At 40.3% G+C, this 21,596-nt stretch overlaps 1 protein-coding gene across 1 annotated transcript; it reads right to left on the reverse strand.

Moving 5' to 3' along the window:
- Positions 1-10,013: 10,013 nt before the first annotated feature.
- On the reverse strand, positions 10,014-21,377 carry bmp5 (bone morphogenetic protein 5). The gene is made up of 7 exons (XM_020655554.3): positions 20,370-21,377; positions 17,750-17,942; positions 13,430-13,578; positions 12,877-13,074; positions 11,442-11,518; positions 11,176-11,286; positions 10,014-11,028 (listed from the first exon to the last, which is right to left on the reverse strand). The coding sequence occupies exons 1-7, from the start codon at positions 20,851-20,853 to the stop codon at positions 10,879-10,881; spliced, it is 1,362 nt and encodes a 453-aa protein (XP_020511210.1). The 5' UTR covers positions 20,854-21,377; the 3' UTR covers positions 10,014-10,878.
- Positions 21,378-21,596: the final 219 nt, after the last annotated feature.

A 21,596-nucleotide genomic window follows, 5' to 3' on the forward strand; every position in this document is an offset into this window, starting at 1 on the left:
TCCTCTAAGGAACAGGAAAACTGGGGCAGCAACTTTTAACCGTTGATTATTTAGAAAAAAAAACTGAAAATATAAAACTTTTAACAAAATACATTTTCTATTAAACCAAATCAGTGCTGACCATTAAGACTGCCCAAAACAATTTCACAGTTTGACTGTTTTATTGGGCCTTTAATTGTTTTATAGTGCATGTAAATATTTGCTTAAATGAATCAGAGCCTGGAAATAATGAAAAACAGCATCCTGAAAAATATCTAAATCAGTGCATATATAAACCTGTTAGACTTTGCACAGTTCAAGAAATGCTTTTTGTTCATATAGTTGTTTAAATCATTATCTTATGCAACTTATTATGCAAGGACGAATTCTTTACACTGATTTCTTCATTGCTATCATTTGATTTCTGCATTTCAACTTTTACAGTTCTTATTTATTCTTTTTTTTTTTTACAGTAAATGTCTCTTTCTCTGTGGCTCTCTGACTGCATCAGTCGATTAACCCTAACTGGCCTTTTACCATTTCTTCTTTCAAGGAGACGCTGGTCTCTCTCTGGCTCTGGTTTATCTTGACAAATACCAGCTGCAGAGGGTAACTTAGAGGAACTGGCCTTCAGGGGTTTGCCTGCTTTGAGGAATCAATGTCATGCAGGTGAGTGGAAACTTAAAAGTGTGACGTGGTGTATAAGAAGAAAAGAGTTAAAAACATATAAGAGTTAAAACATAGAAATCTAAACAGCAGGGCTGGGAATCTTTGTGTGTCTCAAGATTCGACTTTGATTCTTGGGGTCGTGATTCAATTTAAAAATGTTAATTCTATTTTTGAACGGGTACATACTTCAGGATCTACTCCAGTCATCTGTGAGACTGAATGAATTTCTTGCTGGCATTCTACTGAGTTAAAGAGCTAGCTTTAGCACTTAGCAGGGAGTGACTGATTAACCAAAAAAAAAAGATTTTTGTTAAGTTATGATTCTATTGAAAATCTCAGGAGACAGGAGATTTGTAAACAAATTAACAGACTACAACAAAATGAGGAGCATAATGTTGATTGTTTCTAATTTGAAGGCTGTTAAACTCTCTAATACGGCGACACTCTTTACAATTGTCTAGATGAATCAAACAGATATGCCTTGACAGGAAGAAACATGTCTCTGTGCTATGTTGTAAGATGCCTCCTGAGAACAATATATTTTACACATGATGCTTTTGGAGACCTCGCAGATGATGAATGCCTCGAAATATTAAATCAAATCAAACAGTGCAAACGTCAAAAGATATTTCTGAAGTGGAAAAAGGAGCAAATAAAAATAAAAGAGACCGTTCTCTCCGAGGCACTAAGAAAGAAACAGATGTGAAGAACAGCGCTCTGTGGAGCACAGGTTTTCAGCGTGGCATGAAAGATGGTTTTTAAGCTCTCAGATATACACTGAAAACAGAGTGGGAGAAAGAAAACAGGATCCAGATTAAATCAATTTTCATCCTCCATCCGTCTTCAATTTCAACAGTGTGGATTGAACCGAACTGTAACAACAATAAAGGTCCCAGTGCCTAACGAATAGCACATTCACATCCTCGTGAAAGAAACAATCACAACATAGTCGACATGGACGTCGAGTTTGTTGGATGTAGTGTAAAGATAGAATAATTACGCCAAATCATAGCAACAGACTATTAAAAATGTGTATTAGTGAAACTGAAATCATGGAGAGGATCTTCTGCCAAGAAAAAAGAACATAAATGAACTCAGCATTTAATCTTGCTCGTGTGATCATCGCCCATCACATTTTAAATTCAAGTTATTTTTCGGGCCTTTTTGCCTTTATTGGATAGGACAGCTGAATAGAGACAGGAAGTGCTGGGAGGAGAGAGAGGGGGATGATGACATGCAGCAAAGGGCCGAGGTCAGATTCAAACCCATGGCTGCTGCGACAAGGACCATCGCCTCTGTACATGGTGCGCATAGCATAACAGGCTTGGCTATCTGGCACAACATTTAGATTATCTTCCAATATGCAGGAGGAAATGTCATGTCACATGAACAGTTGAAAATGTAAAGGCTGTAAAAAAAAAAAAAAAAAAAAAAAAAAAAAAGGACAGCCTACCTTACAGTGTCTTCAGGAAGGCTTTGGCTGCTCTGAGCAAACTTTCCACAGCTCCCCTTAGAGACAGCATGTGTGTTAGAGATTATACTTACTGTAATTATTCCACAGAGTACCTTGAGGCTTTATGTCACAGAAGCCACTGACCTGTGTTTGGTCTGTGTCCAAACATGATCAAGACCGTTAAGTAGTGATTCATAATAATGCATTTTCTCCTGCTGGGCCTGTTAGGCTTAAAGGAACCCGGTGAGATTATTCACACCAGGGAGTCTATATTTAATAAAGTGTGTGTTTGAAAACACTAGAATCCATATGTGATAATCAATTGGCCTCGTATCATTTACTTTTACACTCTACAATCTTGGTCTTTTTTTTTCACAGAGGCACTTGTTAACACCACTTTGTCACGGATTTATTGAGGCGGATGTTTCTAAGCAGCCAGATGTTTATTGTGCAGATTTTTCTATTGCACCGTGGAGGAGTTCATGGATGGATTACGGCCCTGACTGCCTCGTAAAGTCTCGAGATTTCCTTCATTGTATCCATGTCCTTGGTGGGATAGAAATCGAATTTCACAGCAGAATTTACAACTGCCAGAATACACATGAACTAGGTGAAGTGGTGGCTGTTGACGTCTCTATTGGCTTGCTAAATTAGTGCTGTGGCACATTTTGTGAATGATATAGATCATGAAATGTGACGTTTTCACGATGGATAAACAGAAACCTTATAAAGTCATGTTTGGTTTTCAGAGGTTTTCATACTTAGTTGAGATGAGATGACATGACATTGACATGAGACGAGATCCTGGGCTCATCGTTCCCATGGACACACACTCACTGCAGCACGTAGTGTGAACGTTTACTGCTTGTGCCTACACTTGAAGCTAATCAGGCTAGCACAAGCTAACCGGTGTTTGGCACCGGTTAGCTTGTGCAACTGCTTGGATTTTTGCGTCTTTTTTTACATTTTATTTTCTGTTCTTTGCCGCCGAGTCCGTCATGTTAGCCAGTTTAAATCACATCCGATCGCTGACTTGTACCCACTCCTAAACTCACCTGCACGCTGTTATTGGCTGGGGGAAACGCACCAGCTACTCAACCAGAAATGTCTCGGGTCAACCAAAACAAAATAAAACAAAACAAAACATAAAGATCCAGGCAAAGGACAGAGTCTCTGCAGACATAGTCACCCCCACACATGTGTGGAGTCCCCTAAGTGATGTTTGAGTGGCATTACTTTTGTATAAGTCTGAATATTTAGGAAAAGCTACTGACTCTATCTTTAACTATTCATCCATATTATGGCCACTCAAAACTAAACAGGACAATTTGAGACACATTACGGGGTAAGGGACAAGTTATAGTTACAGATTATAAGATAAAGTGAAACGGCACCGGTATGATTATTGTAATTATTAATTATCTTAGTTCAGGTAGAGAAAAATTAAATACAATTTTGTGCAGTTGTTAAATATATCCGTAACAGCTTCTGATGCTTGGACTCATTTCAGTTGGTATCAAAGATTTCTGGTCCAATAAAGACCCAGAAAATACCTGACTGAAGATTTGGACAGTATTTCAGTGAAATAGTCAAAGACTGACGACACCAAAGAGCCTAAGAAACCTTTACTGACATTTACAGTATCTATTAAAGCTTTCCAATAAGTAAAGGTTGTCAGGTTGCATAATTTCAACACCGTAATACACATAATGTAAGAGACGTTCGAGCACCATCCGAGAGCAACTGAATCAAGAGGTTTTATAGAAGTAATTAAAAACATGTGTTTTTTGTCTTTGGTTTAAATGGAGGTTAATGAGACACACTGGCAGATGCAGGTCTACTGAGTCAACCTCCATTTAACACTATATAAACGGCTGAATCACTCCAGTTCTCTTGGCTTCAACAGTGACTATTACCTCAAAGTCTGCGCCTCAGATTTAAAGACTTGAACAAAATATTTTTATCTTCAAAGAGCAGCATGTTCAAAACGCTCCAGCTCCAGACCTGGGAATAACAAAACGAGTCTGGGTGAGTGAGGTAAACTTCGTCAAGTCAACTTTATTAACTATACACTCAGTATATAATCAACCAAAGTGCTGCACACAGTTTGAGGACTCGTTTCTCCTCCGCCATTGTTGTTGAGGAAGTTGAAATGGATAATCTTGCCTCTTCTTGATTTTGATTATTGTTAGTGGACATAGGCCCTGTATTGTGCTTGTTCTTTTTTTCAACCTCCACTGGTATTATTGAGCCCAGATATGACCATGTTTTTCTGATGAACTCTTTCTTGGCAGCATAGTGAGCTCTGGTTTGGAGAGCTGTGAGTAAATCAGTAGTTAAATAAGATAGAGACATCCTTGGCTTTAGAAACAGAGTGATATCCTGTGCATCTGCTTTATTTAGGAGTTTAAACCTTTTTATCTGACATAAATTGTTTTCTTGACAAGAGGACATAACGTACTGCAACACAACAAAAGAGCAGCAGTTTGTAGCCTGTCGTGTCAGATGCTTTTATTTTCTAACGACCAGACCGTAATTCTCACGGAAAGTTCATTTCAACCAAGTTGCGTGTGAGCCTAACAATCTGGACTTTAAAACACATCTGCGTTTAAAAAAAACAAGTCAACAAAGGGTTTGAATTATCTCCATAGTGCATTTAAGAAATAGTCTCAGAAGGGGAAACTTAATGATGAAAATCAGCCGACCCATCAAACCTAATGCACACATTAAATCAGTGGTTCTCGACTGGTCTATCCTCAGGATCCACCAACAAACTCCTTAAAGGCTTTATTTGTGATTTTTTGATCCAGCAGATGTCACCCTTGAGCACCAGCATGAAACCAAAACAACTTGCGCTGCATTGTTGTGTTAGCATGCTAATGCTAGCGATCTTTATTATGCTGGTATCTTCACACTGCATGTAAATTTACCTGAAATGAGCGTGATCTAGAAACACAGTTAAGCAGTGAGTACAGTATGTTATTCTTCTTTTCTCTAGTCCCTCAATTAAACAACTTTTATACACGAGGGGAGGAGTCAGCCGGCCGTCCTGGCGATGTAAACAAAGTGAAGATAGGACTCTGAAAACTCTGAAAGCATCACAGACAGTGGGACTCGGGTGTTACACCCATTGTAGACAGTCATGACTCACAGAGTTATTTTCAGAGGATATACTTGATTTATATTATATTTAAGTGTGAAAAATCACATATAAAGACTTTAACTAGAAATTGTGCCCAACATGTCTGATATTTCTCAACCAAAGAAATTTATTTAATGAAAGGTTTTGCAGTTTGGACCTGAGGCGGTGCAAAACATCCGACAGAACAAAGAAACTTACCCCAAAAAAAAGTATTTAAAAAGGGCCTCGTAGACTTTTTTGACAGAATTTTTTTGCACACATTGGCGACCCACTGGAATCCCGACCCACCAGTTGAGACCCACTGCATTAAATCAAGACTGAAAGAACAAGATTCAAGAATAACAACACGTTTTAAACGCACAGGTGCCACCTCTAATGGTAACTCAAAGTGACATTTGAGTTTACGAATGGCCTGTAGTAACTCTGAGAGCCCCCAAAGCGCTCTTTTCTCTGTCCCAGGAAGCTACTGCGAGCATGTGAATAACAAGCAAACATAACAGTGTTTCTGCGCCCTGGGTTGCTCTACTGTTGGGAACGCATTCCTCGCTTGGTCCGGCTGCAAACCTTGTCATACCAAACAACGTGTAAAAATGTGACCCATATGTTTCGCCCCCTTTTTTTCAAGAGGGGACTGATTGAGCTGTATGGAAGCCACGGCCCACCCACAGAACACAAATAAGGAGAACCATATGTGGGGAGATGAATTAGGTAAACTGCACAACATTTTTATTAGATACAATTTCACTTTGCCTCGTCGGTGGACTGCAAGGTGACACTGTAAAAATAAACGTCGAGCCACAGAAAGAAAAAGACCCCTGGTTAACACGGGGTACGACGATGAAACATGGAGTTACTGAGCCAAAGGAACAGTTACTCTAATGTTTTGTAGTCGTATTAGATTGACCAAAATGTAATAGAAATAAGCATCCTGTCGATTATTTTTACAGACCATTAATCAGGCCATTAACCATATTTATATTGTAACATTTAACCAAGGCTCCTGGATATATTAAACCTCATTAAGACGCTGAACAAATGTTTAGTTTCACAGTTTATGCTCGTGTTTGTGTAAATTTTTCATAGATTACCGACAGCGTTTTAATTCTCTTCAAATGTTGATATTCCAAACACCTCCTTACAAAATTAACCAGGATGTGATCCTTTCACATGAATATGGAATTCAGGATTTTCAGACCTGAGAGGTTGATCTAAGAGACAGTAATTATCCACAGAAGTGTTCCCACACATAGACTATAGCTGGGCAGGTCACCCCCCCCCCCCTTAAAGCCTATATTTACAACCTCCTAAGTATATTGTGGATAAACTAGTGGGCAGTCTGCACTCACTCTCTGCCGCTTGCATATTTGTCTGGATTAGCGGCTTAATGCTCTGCAGATGATCAGAGTGAGAGACGTCTGATGTTACGTCTCCCCTTAAATACATCGATTGTGTTGTGACGTCAAGTCTTTAATTTTAACCTTGTTTTGTGCTGCTGGTTGCTGCCGATGTCCTTCTGCACTCAAAGTTTCTGCACGTCATGAACAAACCTGCACACTCGAGGCTCGCCTGTCGTGCTTAAAGAATTGCAATGAAACTTTTTAAAACAGGAGGAGTTGTGTTGTCTGGGCAACAGGGCTTAAAGAGTGCAGAAACACAAGAAGTCTTCAAGTCTGCATGTTTACAAAACTACTCACATAAATCATCGATCACTGAAGTGCCTGAGAAACACTAAATGAGAATTTAAGAAGACAGAAAGGAGACAAGATGCGATCATAAATTTGGACGGCTACAAAAAGGAATAAATTGGTGAAATAAAGTTCAGAAGGAAGGAAAATAAATGTTGTGTGCCAAAAGGAATTCTGGGGGAGACCCCGAGACCTCCTTAACCTCATGTTGCCAAATATTTAATGACGTATTTAACTTTTTTATTACATCCATCAACAGCTTCATAAACTCAAGTTGTAGGCAAATATTTATATCCATCTGTGTTTTTATCATGCAGAAAAGTACGGGACAGTATTCTTTGCGTTCTCAGGACCTCTTCATGCTCTCTGTCCCTAACTCTGGGAATCTGTTGCAGAATGACTTAAAACTCAAGGAGCTGGTGTCCTTAAATAGTTTTTAAATCAAGAATAAAAGACCTGGAAGCAGATTCTATAGGATGTTGATGCTTTTCAGCTCGGCTGGCTTGAACTACTGACTCCCAGATTTGACTCGTAGATGGTTCTCTCTTTTAGTTAAAGAGCATTGCAAAGTGGATGACTGAGGCATCACTCCTCTAAAAGTCTGAGGGCTTAAAAAACAGACGACTAAAAGTGGCAGCTTCTCTGATAATAATCTGTGCATCTCTGGATCGACTTCCCTCACACACACATCGCTTTCTGTGACCTGATAAGATCGGTGGCTTGATGTGTCACATTGTTCTCATATTCTCTGTTTTAGCCAGTGATTTGGAGGCTTTGACTGACCTGCGAAAAGCTTCGGGATGATCTCTCTTAACTAAATATATCACATTTTACCGAACAAGAGAACATCATCTTAACGGCTGCTTAAAAGATATCCCTCTGTTTTCTCGATCAGGTTAAAGGAAGAAACATGTTTGTGTAAGAGAAGAAGTTAATATCAGCACCTGAAGACACATCCTGATGTTATTTAACTGTGTTGATGTAAAGCCAGGAGTATGTTGTGACAAACATAATACACTTGAGGTCTTTATGCAGGAAGAATCCTTCATCAAAAGTAAGCACAGTGGGTTGTGTCCTTTTTCCAGCCTGTTTCAGAAGTGGCCACTGACGGTGCCGATCTGATGAATGTCAAGGCACCTCTGACTCACTGCAGCCTGTTCTTTGACCTCAGGGGTGTCAGAGGAGCAGGGGCCGAGATATGAATCTGCCCCGAGCATGGACCATTGTTAGCCTTTCCTTTCATGTGGTTAAGAGGTTTTCTGTCCAGAGGGCCGTGTAGGTTTAGCAAACTTAAATAGAAGCTCATTCATAGCAGCTGCAAAAAAAAAAAAAGGAAAGAAATGTCGGAAGAATTGGAAAGAATCCTCGATATTTAACAGTAGATGGGATTGTGAAGTGCGAGGAGTAATCATGCCAGGCAACAGGCCGCAGGAATGCAAATCAACCCTCGAGCCAAGAGTTAAGTTAGCAGGTGGCCTCTTCTATTCACCGAATGTCAACACTCCTTTTTTAGAAGGAGCCCACATAACATCTGGGCAGGCCAGCCACTGCTTTTAATTAAGTGAAATACAGTCACTCAATGTTCAGCCATGTCAGGGGAAAAAAATGTTATAAAAAGTGGGAGTGTGGCGGGGGGAGAGAAGTGCAACAGTACATATCCTGTGTTTAGTGAAGGTCAACACAGTTGTGTAAATAAATATTAATCCTTAACCTAATCCCTAGATTTCCCAAAACCATAGAAAATACCTGGTAAACCAGAGCACTTCTCAGGAAAAATAGTGCTCTTTCTGGAAACCCTGTTTATCCTGAGTGGAGGAAACGCAAACGACACTCACTCAGTTTAGTTTATGGTTCTCCACTTTGTTTCCAGTGTTGAGTCTTTAGCTCTCAGCAGATGGCAGAATGTAAGCACGCAGAGATGTGCCATACATATCACACACATCATGAAATGGATGCTACTTTTCCCCCATGGGGCGGCTGTGGCTCAGTAGAGTATAGTCGGTCTATAATTCTACAATCCTCCAATTCACTTAGCAGACGCTTTTATCCAAAGCGACATACATCAGAGAGTAAGTACAACACAAGCAAAGATCTAGAAAAGAGGAAACAATGTGAGTAAGAGCAAACGATCAGCTTTGAGTCTGATTGGACACACAGGTGCTGACAGGAAGTGACCAGAGGCAAAGCACAACATTGACGGCAGTTCAGATGAGAGCTCTAATCAGCATAGAAACCATCTTATAAGTCGCCGTTATCAAACAAAACCATCATCATCTAAGCCTGAAGGTTGGGGGTTCGATCCCCAGCTTCTGCAGCAACATGTACGATGTGTCCTTGGGCAAGACACTTAACCCAGAATTGCCCCCGATGCTTCATCGGCCGCGTATGCATATGTATCAATGGGAGTAGTACCGTAAAATCCTGTGTAATAAGACGCACTTTTAATACCTATTTTTTCATCTTAAAAGTTCCTTGCGTCAGTTTAAACATTTTTTTCTCTCTAAGAGACCTTCAAAACAGGGTGCGTCATACATACCGGTGCGACTTATATTCTGGATTTTACAGTAACTTCTGATGGTCACTTTACATAGAAACCACCGCCATCAGTGTGTGAATGTGTAGGTGTGACATGCGGTGTAAAAGCACTTTGAGTAGTCAGAAGATTAGAAAAGCACTATACAAGCTCAAGTCCATTTACCATAATCAAGAAGGGGTCACTTAAAAATGTTACACCTCTTTCTCCTGAATGTTCCCCTCCTGTCTGTGGAGGTCAACTACAACTAGCGTTACCCCTCCCCAAGAGCATGTCAACAGACTCCCTGAGTGGACCCCCTAGTTTATATCATTCTTGTCAAACATTTATAAATCCGAGCAGTAGTCCTCCCAACAGTTTGTAAAACATCCGCAGAGCTACAAACAGAAATATAAGAGGGCAACTTGAGTTGGAAAAAGACTTGAGGACTTGCAGCTGCATGATGGGGGGGGGGGGGGAAAGCTACAAAACTTCAGACATTTTTCATCCTTTTGTATTGTAATAAATGGAGCCATGAAGGCTGTGGGGTCAAGTAAAAGCCAAGCGAAAGAGTTTTTTTCAAGTGGTACATTTATTAAAATACACAACATCTTACAAGATATACTTTCCCCAAAAGAACTCAAATTAGTGTGAAGTAAAGAAACATTTGCAGCTCTGGCAGAGTCCACAGAGAAGTGAGAAAACAGTGTTTATGGAAGAGCTTCATTCCAGACTGACATAATCCTCTTCTCAAAAAAGAAAGAAAGAAGCTGTGCTTGGAAAAGGTGAAACAGTATCAGCGCTGAAAGATGGTGACAGCTTGAAAATAGCTTTGGGCAGTTTGGTTTAGATACTGAGAACACTTGCTATATTCTTTTACAGGAGTCTTAATTGGATTTCTAACAGCTCTTTTAAAGCTGTGATGTTAATGATGATAACAATATAAATAAAGTTTATTGCTGTACAATGAAAACAGTCGTGTATAATTATTGGTCTGCTAAGAAGAATTACAGTCGGCGTTAAAGAAAAACACATTATAACACACTGACGACGGCTGCAGAGTTAAGAGAGCATTTGTCACACAAGTGTGTCGTAAAAAATTGGAAAAACGAGCAGCCGGGGGGGGAAGCGGTCTTCTGTATTGTGACTCCAGTGAATAGTGAATTCGTATAATTTATCATATATAGACCTAATGAAGAGAGAGTATATGCCAATGGACACAAAAGATAATAAGTGATGCAAAGCAAATCAAAAAAATGTTCCCCTAATCATTTAAATATAACAATATTCAGTGCTATTTTTTTTTTTTTAAAAAGAAGAAGAAAATAAATTAGGTAGTAAAACTTTATATACATAATACTGTACATCACAGCTGCAGCACATGTGTTCTCCAGCGATGTCCTCACCAGGTAGCATAAATTAAAGTCTGGTCCGGCTGCTAATGGCAACCACAGGACCGAACCACCATGTTTCTGTATTTCTTGAGGATGACGTTGGAGCTGTCATCGAAGTAAAGCACCGATATTGCATTGAGCTTGGTCGGGGCACAGCACGGCTTTGGCACGTTGTCAGGAAACATTAAATGGACCTATAAATGAGAGCGAGCAGGTTTGAAAGAGGCGTAACAGCAGCGCAGCTTCAAGTGAAATATAACTGCTAAGAACATTATGGCGGCTTATAACTTGCTTTTTTATTGCCGCACACATGTGTGCAATGCACTCCGCAGAATACTCACCAGGGTTTGCACAATCGCATGATTTGTTGCGTTCATGTGTGCGTTGAGTGGAAAAGAGCATTCGCCGTCGCAGTAAAAAGCAGCATAGCCCTCAGGTGCAATGATCCAATCCTGAAGAGAAAAGAATGAGCTTTCTTTATTCACGACGCATGGTAAATTCTCCGAGTGTCAAGTTGAAGCTCAATTAAAACATTCACTGTACAGATCCCACGGGTTAGTCGTGTTTTTGAATGTTTTGTGGGATATAAAGTGAGTTTTTGTCTCACCTGCCAGCCCAAGTCTCGGAAACTGACGTAGAGTTCGTGCTTCTTGCAGGCTTGTTTCTGTTCACTGATGTTGTAATCTGAAAAATATTAAAGGTTATTTTTTTCACAACAGAAAGTAACATTTGTAAAATTTGTTTACAGCTGTGATAAAAAAAAAACTCTGAAGGTTCTGAACAAATGAACCAGAAACACAAATAAGACGCGAAACATAAGTAAGGTCACTGTGAGTACACGAGAGCATTGTATGACCTAGCTAGACTCAATAATATTGTGAAATTTTGTAAGGTATTTTCTAATCATCAATAATCTTATTCATGTTGAGTGTCAAAATGTATTCCTCCTGCTTTTGGAAACACATTGGGAACAAATATCTCTTTGAGTTTTTAATCACTTTGGATTAGAGCCAGACCGATAAATCAGATAGCCGATAATATCGGCCGATATTAGCATATCCAGTGACTATCGGTATCGGCTAATATGCACCGATATTACTAGATGTATTCACCAGTCAAATAGCAATTCATTTGAGTTTCATTGTGTAAAACTAGCACTTTGTCTGATCAACAAGCATCTGAACGAGCATCATCACTCTGCAGAGTGTCAAACGGTGACGCATGTACATATGTAGTCATTAGTCATGTATTTTTGTTAAAAGCAGTTGATGTTTCATAACATTTGATTTTAGAGGAACAGACAGTTTTTTCCCCCGTGTCATTGTGGAAGAGCAAAAACAGAAATGTCAAAGACAAACTGATCAAGAGAGTTATAGTCCAACAGCTTTATACTTGGCCATTAACACGAGTGATGAAATATTCTGGAGGGAACATTAAAGAGCACTGCCACGATCCAGAAGCTCTCCCACCACCACCTTTAGTTCTTCTGTTCACAGGATTATTTTCAAACTCTGGAGAAACAATCAGACGGGAAGGTGAGGGAAAGAGACTCTCCAGAGTGTCATGTTTGTTAAAATCCCAAGATATAAAAAGTAAAAGACGACAATGTGATTTACATAAAGTAACTCACCATTAATATGGCTAAGAATGTCAGCTATGTTCTGAGATCGGCACCAGAAGTGAGGAAGGAAAGGCTTTATCCCCTGAAGTGATTTTAGGACTCCCCCTCCCCCCCCATTTCTTATTCCTTGTTTAAAAGCCCAAAATGTAAAAACTACTTTGACAGTAAAAAATTACCTGAAGATTCAGATCTTTGACCAGATGAAAAAGAGAGGCCTTTATATGTGATGTATGTATACTTGGCTGTCATTAAGGTCACTCACTGTGGGGATTTATAGCTGCAGGAGAATGAAACTGGTGAGCCTGACAGATGGATTCACAGCGTGATAGAATAGATAGTAGGGTAAAAAGATGTGTTTAAAATGAAGGGATCCGATGTGCGTAGGCAGGATTGAATCAATCATAAAAACAAACGACTATACCTCCAGTTTTGGGTGCCCTCGACGATTCTTGTTGATTGGTTGATTTATTGCGATTGTGGTTCTTTTTCTTCCCACCAGCGGCTCTGACGGAGCGAAGCAACACCCCGCTGGCCTTGAAGAAAGCTACCAGGAACGGCTGCTTGGACTGAGGCCCGTTCCTCCCAATGATTCCAGCAGATTTCATGTTGATACTTCGTCCTTTAAAAATAACAGAAAGTAAATAAAAACTCAGGAAAAATGAGATATATTATAATTTTATAGCTGCTTTCAAGGTGATCGGGACGTTTAGGAAACCTTTATAAAATCCAGGGCCAACCATTCATTCTTTTTGTAAATCACGATTTTAGAGGTAGTAGAAAAAAAGACAATAATATACAAGGCAAGTTTTTCTACAGTCAATGAAAGCATCAGTATTTATCGAAACGCAGACATTTGAGAAAGATGAACTTCCTGTGCTTTTCTAGGATCCGACAGACTGAAATAAATCCAAGGAGTATTCAAACGAGTTAAAAACGTGAAATGTGTAGAAAAGAAACTGAGCCCCCCCACTCACCGTCTGCAGTCTCCACGCAGAGCTGCAGGCCCAGGTTCTGCTGCGGGTTCATCACCCAGTGGTTACTGGTGGCGGTGATGTCGAACACCAGCCAGCCCCCGTCGGAGGACTGGACTCTTTTGGAGTCGAGCAGGAACGTCTCTGCGTCTCTGGAGGTAGGACAAAAACAAACAGAAAACATCTGCAGCAAATAAACAGCAGTTTGAATGACACACACTCCCAACAGCCAGTGCACATACAACATGTTCTCTGATTGTTTCAAAAGTTTTGTAATCCAGGGATAACGATTTGAATGTTGTTGCCTCTTTAGGTATGTTTGGCTTAAGGCTTATAATTCATGCTTTTTTTTTTTTAGAGCAGTGACCTTTACTGCTTCATTAATCAGTTTCTATAAGCTTTAGAACAAATAGAAACTGCCGGGGGAATTGTAATTGTTGCACAGCTTTAATGCAACACAAAAAAAAGAGAAACCATGTGCTTGTTCTTAAGAGGTCTTAACCAGTTGAAGGGGAGCAGACAAACGAGGCATCACTGACCGATCACAAATGAATGCTTCAGCCTAAACTCTTTAACACGAGTCCAAATCTGAGAGAAACATTCCTTCTCTGAAAAGCCCCCCATCACTGAAAACTGCTGACATGATAAAAGCGATCAATTCTTTTCTGTGAACTGGAGATAAAAAGCAACACAATATTGTTGAAGCCGTGGCTCTTAATGAACTGCAGAGTTGTTTAAAAAACATTGGCCAAAGCTTTTAGTTATTTGATTGTTCAGGAGTTTTGAATCATGAATATCGGCCTGTGTGTATTTTTATCATGAGTCTGACATAAGGCATCAATCAACCTTGAGTTGAAAAAAAATCCCCGCTCCGCAATTTGCATTGGACTTCTTTCAAGTGGCAGATCGGATAAGGCAGTGCCTGTTCAGTTTTTTTGTGGTTACATGGCGCTGGACTGGAGAGCCGAGATTTTCCATGTGGCCCCGATAATTCAGACGATATTCATGTGTTTATTACACGTGTAATAAATCTCCACCTCGCTGTGGAATTCAATCCTGAGGTCGGTTGAGTGACTTTCTGCTGAACTTCCTTTTTTGAAAATTTGCAGCATTAAGCTAATATCCTGTGATAACTTTAAGTCTGTTCTGGTAAAATGTGAACGATTCCTCGAGCCATATCCGAGAGGAAAATGTCATTCTGCTCCTACAGTGATGTTTGGATACATCTGTTCCACAGAGAGTGTGAACAGGAGGGGATAGAGGTAGAAAAGATGGTCTACCATTCAGTTCACATGCCACTCATTGTCCCCATTAGGGTAAACTTTACTACAACACTAGTAAGAATCACATTATATCGATACCTGTTTCAATACCACAGCATAACAAAAAGAAGTCTTAGGAACCCAGTATTTGGTAGTTTCCTGTTTTTGATTTTCCAAATTCTGCATTCAAACTCCTCCACATATTTAGTACGTGTCTCCTCCTGTATTGGCTTTCTGCTAGTAAGACACATAAACATAGCTTTTGCATCAACATGAGACTCCACAAGGACTTGAGAAAGTTAAAAAAAAAAACACAGATTGTTTCATTTTAAATTAATGAATTATCAACCATTTTGACAACCCTAATTTCTGATACAAATTCATGTTCAGTAGCTAAGGTCAGCATGTACCAAGGTGTTGATAATATTGTCTTCTGACTTTAAAGGCCCCCTACAGTGTTTTTGACCCCATAGTACTGGAGCAATGTACAGCACCATGTTTATAAGAGTCCCTTTGTTTATTTAGTTTCATTCATTCTCAAGATGGCAATGTTCCTTTTCAGGTTAAAACTTGGGGGGTTCCATATTCTACCTCCAGGAATTTAAAGGCTATAATTGAAGTTTTTCCTCTTTTTCCAGCAGGCGGAGCTCTTTTAATTTGATTTTAGTTTGACCCTTTGCGTTCCCTTTTGACTTATAAGTACTGATAACTGAGCTGGTGTTTGTGATAAAAATTGTGGAGACTAGCCAAACCCTTACATTCAGAATGTATTTGAACACTTTGTCAATCATTAAAAATGAGTTTGAACGTGATTTTTGGACACACTGACCGGTATCAGCGAGGGCGTTGTCAGTTATTGTAAAAAAGTAAAGTGCCAGAAATGGCAGTGAAGAAGAAAAACTGCCAACAAGCAAGTGTTTATATCTCCACCTAAGGTTTCTGATTCTAATATAATATTGCTTCATTATGTTAAAAAAGATAGATAATTGACAATCAAGGATACAATCAATATGTTTTTGAACTTAAACATCTTTCTTTGTGTAAATAAAACCATTAACTTTCACATCTCATGTCAGATCTCACTCTTACTATTCTTACTACTCAGTAATAGTTCCAATTTAGCAGACATGGATAAAGGAAAGGCATCAAATGTCCCAGGCTAAACTTCAACCAAAATGAGGATTCTGCTTTAACTTCTTGCCTTGAAAAAATAAAAAATAAACTTGCTTGCTTGAAATGCCCCAACGAAATGATTTTAGTGTTCTAGAAAATCCACAAGTTAACCATTACTTTTGATGATCAAGTGGATTTTGTATAATAAGTCAGACTTGAAAGAATAAGTTAGATTTTTCAGTAAAATACTAAATTCTTTATAGCGTTTGAATTACTGTGAAAACTGTGATTTACTGAGAAACGTATATATCCCAGTGTTGTTTCTAAGGCGTCTCACCTTGGGACAGATTAGTCCTCCTTCCTGAACACTAATGAAAACATGCTATTCCCCATGAAAACGTGTGTGAAAACTTCCAACGGAGCAGCCTTCCCCTTTAAGATGGCAGAGTCCATTGACTCGGACCTTTTCAAAGCCCAGGAGGGCCATATCTCCCCTTCAATCACCCACACACATTTTTGGCAAGCGAATGTGGGCCCACTTTTAAGTACACCCTCGTGTATTCAGCTATGTCATGGTTTAAACTTCCGGAATATTGTTAAGACAGGCAGGTGGTGGGCATAACAGTGACCGCAGGAGCACCAAAGGGGAACCCCCCTCTCCTCCCCTCCCCCCCCCCCTCCCTCCCTCCCTCATATGGGCCCTCATGGTCTCATCTGGGACACGGCCAGCTTGGCAGGCAACACAAGACGAGTGATAACTGATGGACCATCCAAGCTCCGTAAGTGGTCGACTCGCTAATGGAGTTCTCTTTATCCGAGAGACTATATTTGTAAGGCAGACGCGGTGCGAATGAAGGAGAGCAGAGTGCGAGATATAGAAAGGCGTTCTGTGGGAGTGGAAAGTTTCAAACCGTGCGAGACAATGGCTGTTGGGACTGTTTAGCTGTGAGCTGAGATAACTGTTAGGAACACATTTGTTCAATTTGATCTGTGATACAATGAGGGAGGGTAACAGCTATTTGGGTTTCCTTTTCACTTATTTGCATCTGCACACAGGACGATGTTTCCTTTATGCTGTAAGAATAAGCTGGATGTCGGCCCTCCACCCCGGTTAATGTTTCTTTTTTATTATTATTTTTGATGAGTTTGAGACTCTCAAGAGGCCAAACTCATTTCTGTCAAATATCAAAAAACAGTTTCTTTTAAAACTCTATAAAGTGTTTCATAGTTTGATACAGTGTTAAATACAATGTACAGTACCAAGCATTTTTCTCTCCACATCCCCCCCCCCTTATTTGTATCAAAGAAAAGCTGAGCCCAAAGTTTTTTTTACAGTTTTATCTACAGATCTGAAACTATCCACTTAATGTGTTATCAGAATTTCAGTAAATATGCACAAATCTCATTTTGACAGCGTCAGAGCAGACCCTGTAAAGCCTCACACATAAAAATATAACATCTACAGAATGAGATCTTTTACTTTAATAAAGCGACAACATCACAATTAAAAAACACACTGACTGCACTCTTAAGAATTGTTGCAAACATGAGCTGCAGCTATTTCTTTAAATATGAAGTATTGACATTTTTAATGAACTACAATGAGGGTTTATGAAGCTTCCTGTTAACGTGAAGCTGATGGGTAGAAAACTAATTTTGCTCCTTCACATTTGGTGAATCATCTGTAACCATTTATCATTCTTGCAGGTTGATTCTCATGTATTAGATGTTAACTTGTGAAGTACCTGTCACATAAATGTTGTGTAGTAAAAAGACAGAGTTTGCATCTGAAGTATAGAAAGCAGAAAATGGAAATACTTGAGGTGCATATGCCTCAATATTTTATCTACAAGAACTCTATTAGAATCCACTGCTGCCTTGTGTGTGTGTGTGTGTGTGTGTGTGTGTGTGTGTGTGTGTGTGTGTGTTTACTTGATTAGGTACTTACTTGTTCTGATACTCCTTGATGACTTGATGAATGGAAACCTTCAGAGTGACGTTGTCGTAGCGTGCATGGCTGCGGTCCTTATAGATCCGAAACTCTGCAGCCGTCACCGCCTCGCCTTCGGGGATCTGAGTCAGATCGAAGCGGAACTCCTTGTAGTGTCTCCGTTGGTGAGAGAAATCTTTGTCTTTCTCGACTGGGAGAGAAAATGTTTTATGATGAATTTCATTTTTACTGGCAGGAGCATAAAAAAAAAATAAATGAAAAAAAAACCATGCACTGATCCAAAAAACATGACTTCAACTGGTGATGCGTGTTGCTCAAAGGGAGGAAATATGGCGGCTTTAAGGTCACAGCAAAAAAAAAGAAGTTATTTATCACATCTTCTTTTACATTCCTGGTCCAATCCAAACATTTTCACTACCAACAAAAGCACTTTCCAGTTCATTAAATCAGTCAACTGAATACAGGTAGCCGTTCGCAGACAGGCCCTCTACTGTGTTCCTTACTGCATTCTCTGGCCATGATGAATGGGCTGTCAGTTAAGAAAAACAGGCTGATTTCAATTAAAGACACTTTGGTCTGCTCCTCAAGTGAGCGTTAAGACCAGACAGGATCCTCCGACGTCATATGAACGACTTACTCTGACCTCGTTTCTGACCTCACGCTGACCTCCTGTAGCTTCAATGCCCTACAAGTGTGTTATAACTTTAAACTAAGTAACTTTTAAAATACTAAGTGACTTTAGAGATCTTTTCAGGACATTCATTGGAGAAAATGTTTGATATGTATTCAGCTGCAGGGAGGGGAATAAGATATGTATCACTTGATTTTTTTATGGAGAAGCCTGCTTTCTGTTTTTGTAGGGAAGATGAGGCATCAAAGCACCTTATCAATATTATGAAAATAAACAAGGATAAAGTCACTACCACAGTGTCACTCCCCTGCAGGGCAGCAGAGAAGAGGCATGCGGCTGAGGTCAGGGGGGACCGTCTGACATCCTTGGGCGATATCATGCAGTGCGTTTCCCTGATATTTTATCAAGTGAGAGCGCCTGCCGCTACTTAACACACACAAGTCAGAGGTCAGGTCTGACTTTTACCCACTGAGCGTGTTCCATTTTGTTAGCCACGGGCAGTAATGCGAAGCAGAAGTGCCACCGAGAGCATAAAGAATTTAACTTTCTAATCTCTACAGATAAGATACTCACTTGATCGTCTGCAAGAGGTGTATGTACTCTGTGCATTGGACAGAATCAGTATTCTGTTTGTTGAATTGAAGACTGCTCTCTCTCTGCTTCTCTTCGCATCATGTATATTTATGAAGGTTAAAAAGCTCCGACGGTTACAGTAAGCGTATTAAACTGCATGAAACGCGGCTCAGACATTAGTAAAACAGTTGAGGTCAGCAGCTATATGTGGTTGTACTGTAATAAAGACAGAGCCCCATTGAACACTTCACTGACAGTCCCCAGAACGAGAGCGGAGCTTTCAAGGCTGACAGTGTACATGCCCTGCTGTAGTGGTAAGTGGAAACAGATGGGCTCAGGCCAAGGTGAGGGATTAGACTCCCAAGCAACACTACACAAAACATTTTACATGTTTTGATTTGTATTAACAAAATTAAATCAACACTGCAACACAATAAAGTATGTGCAGTGGCTTTTTTTTTGTTTTCTCCCCTTAAGTGTCCTTTTTTTGAGTGATTTTTTAATGGCATGCTTCCTTATATTTTATCTCTCATTAAAGAATAATGACAGACTCCAAATTGTGCAAATATGAAAGACAGAGCTGCTTCGTTTTTCTCAGTGACAGTGCCTCAATACAAACAGACATAAGTCAATATCACTCCCCTTTTTAACAACAGGAAATCATTTAGACCAATTTTCTCAAGGTCAGACAGTCATCTTGATAAGGTTTCTCTGAACTGCGGGGGTTAACGGGTCCCGGCTACCGAACAAACACAATCACTCTCCAGATCAGCTTCTCCTTTTAATAGAAAGCAGACAAATTGTGAAAGGTCAAAATGTTTTGGGTCTAATTCTGTTAAACACGAAATATTTCACACAAGGCGGGAAAAAAAAAGCAACTGAGCACATTAGAGGGCCAGAGGAAGACTGATGTCTGAAAAATGTAGTCACTCACATGGAGACAGCATAGCAGGGGTCACTTAAAACTAAATCTACATGTGTGAAATTAATTAAGGCAAGATGAATAAACTGCTTGTGCTGAAAGTAACACAACATACATTAAAGGGGATTGCAATATGTGCAATGCTCAAAAAACGTGGAAGGCTTTCAAGCTGCTGGATTTTAAATGATCTGTCTGTAGTTTGGACCCATTGCAAATTTTACATGTTCGTTTTATTAAGCTTTGCATCAAGTACGCAGACTTAGGATACTCCAGGAAAATGTCAAATAATACCTCAAATTTCCTAAACTGTGGAAGGAATGAAGATGAGTTGGATAGGGATTATTTTTTACTTTATGGTATTTCTTTATAAATGTGCTGCAGCACTGAAGCTAAATAAAATGAAGACTTTGTTGCTTGCGTTCGAATATATATATAATATTCTGAGTAAACAGGTGATAAAATACATTTTAATGCACTTTAATGCAACTTACCTAAATTGACAAAACTCATCACCATGTCGGCATCATTGAGAAAGTTGTTCTCGTGCGCTGAGGTGAGCGCGGGGCTGTGGCCTAACAGAGGGGCCGCGCGATAAGGCAGTGGCACGCGGGAGTACCCGGCATGCTGCGGGCTGTAGTAACCCTTCCTGGAGTGGCCCTGAGCCTTGGCACTGAAGCTCTTCCCCGGGCCGACCTCCTCCTCCTCCACGGCCATGGCGTTGTACAGGTCGAGCATGAAGAGCGGCGCCGAGGACGCCTGCTTCCCGGGACTGAAGGGCCTCGGCCGGTGAGGCAAGCCCAGGATGGAGAGGATCTCTCGCTGGATCTCCCTGCGTTCGTGATTGCGCAATCTCCTGTAAATAAAGCTCGAGTGCACATGGTTGTCACTTAACCCGCAATGAGTGCAGGACAGAAAACTCAAGCAGCTCCACGCGAGTCCGAATACAGCACGGTGCAAAGGTGAAAGCGCTGTCATCTTGACAAAATTTTGAGTTTTGAAGATGACCTACATCGCACTCTTTTGAGCAAAAAAAAAAAAAAAGTTATATCTCTGCTAATGCAGAATCATAGATTTTCCATTTTTGGGAAGATGCACCACAACTTTCCCCGGTGTTCAGCCCTTTCTACAAATTAGGTATCAACAGTCGCTGCTCCTCTCCGGTTTTTATTCCTCCAGGGTCCATCCAGAAGTCTCTGCTGTGCCACACCAAGTATTTATGGAGCTGTGACCCTGTCCCTCACCTTACTCCTCTGTGATGCGAAAAAAAAAACGGAGGTACGCCCATTAAGTCGAGGGATAACCCCGGAGTTTCCAGTGGATGAAATGTGTTCAACCGTGTCAGAAAATGAACAGACAAGAGTTGCACTCCACTCATGCCCCGGCTCGCATTTTCCTTCTTTTTTTTTGTTCACCTCCTGAGAGCGTTTTGGGGATAGTTGCCCTCTGAGTCCATCCCACACTCAACTCTTGTTTTTGCATCCACCTCTAGCGGCCGCAGTAAAACTTCCAGCCCCGCTCCCATGATGAATGTGGCGGCTCAGGAGTGTAAAAGGAGACACTTGAAATCTGAGAGGCCGTCTTAACGAGTGAAAGAATAATGACAGAGCCTTTTAATCACCTCAAGTTATTGAAGTCTGCGTGTTTATGGGAGAGGGCTGCAGCTGAATTCAGCAACAAAAAGGAGCCTGTTGGTTTTTTTTTTTCACAATGAGTCATAA

The sequence above is a fragment of the Labrus bergylta genome, chromosome 10 (assembly GCF_963930695.1).
Source record: "Labrus bergylta chromosome 10, fLabBer1.1, whole genome shotgun sequence".
NCBI lineage: Eukaryota > Metazoa > Chordata > Actinopteri > Labriformes > Labridae > Labrus > Labrus bergylta.

What these genes read in the sequence shown, in the direction of transcription:
- bmp5 (XM_020655554.3), bottom strand. Translation starts at nt 20,853, where the DNA reads ATGACAGCGCTTTCACCTTTGCACCGTGCTGTATTCGGACTCGCGTGG. An exon ending in CTGCGTGGAGACTGCAGACG is followed by an intron (nt 13,075 to 13,429) that starts GTGAGTGGGGGG and finishes TTATTTTTAAAG; the next exon opens with GACGAAGTATCAACATGAAA. An exon ending in ATGCGATTGTGCAAACCCTG is followed by an intron (nt 11,029 to 11,175) that starts GTGAGTATTCTG and finishes TCTCATTTATAG; the next exon opens with GTCCATTTAATGTTTCCTGA.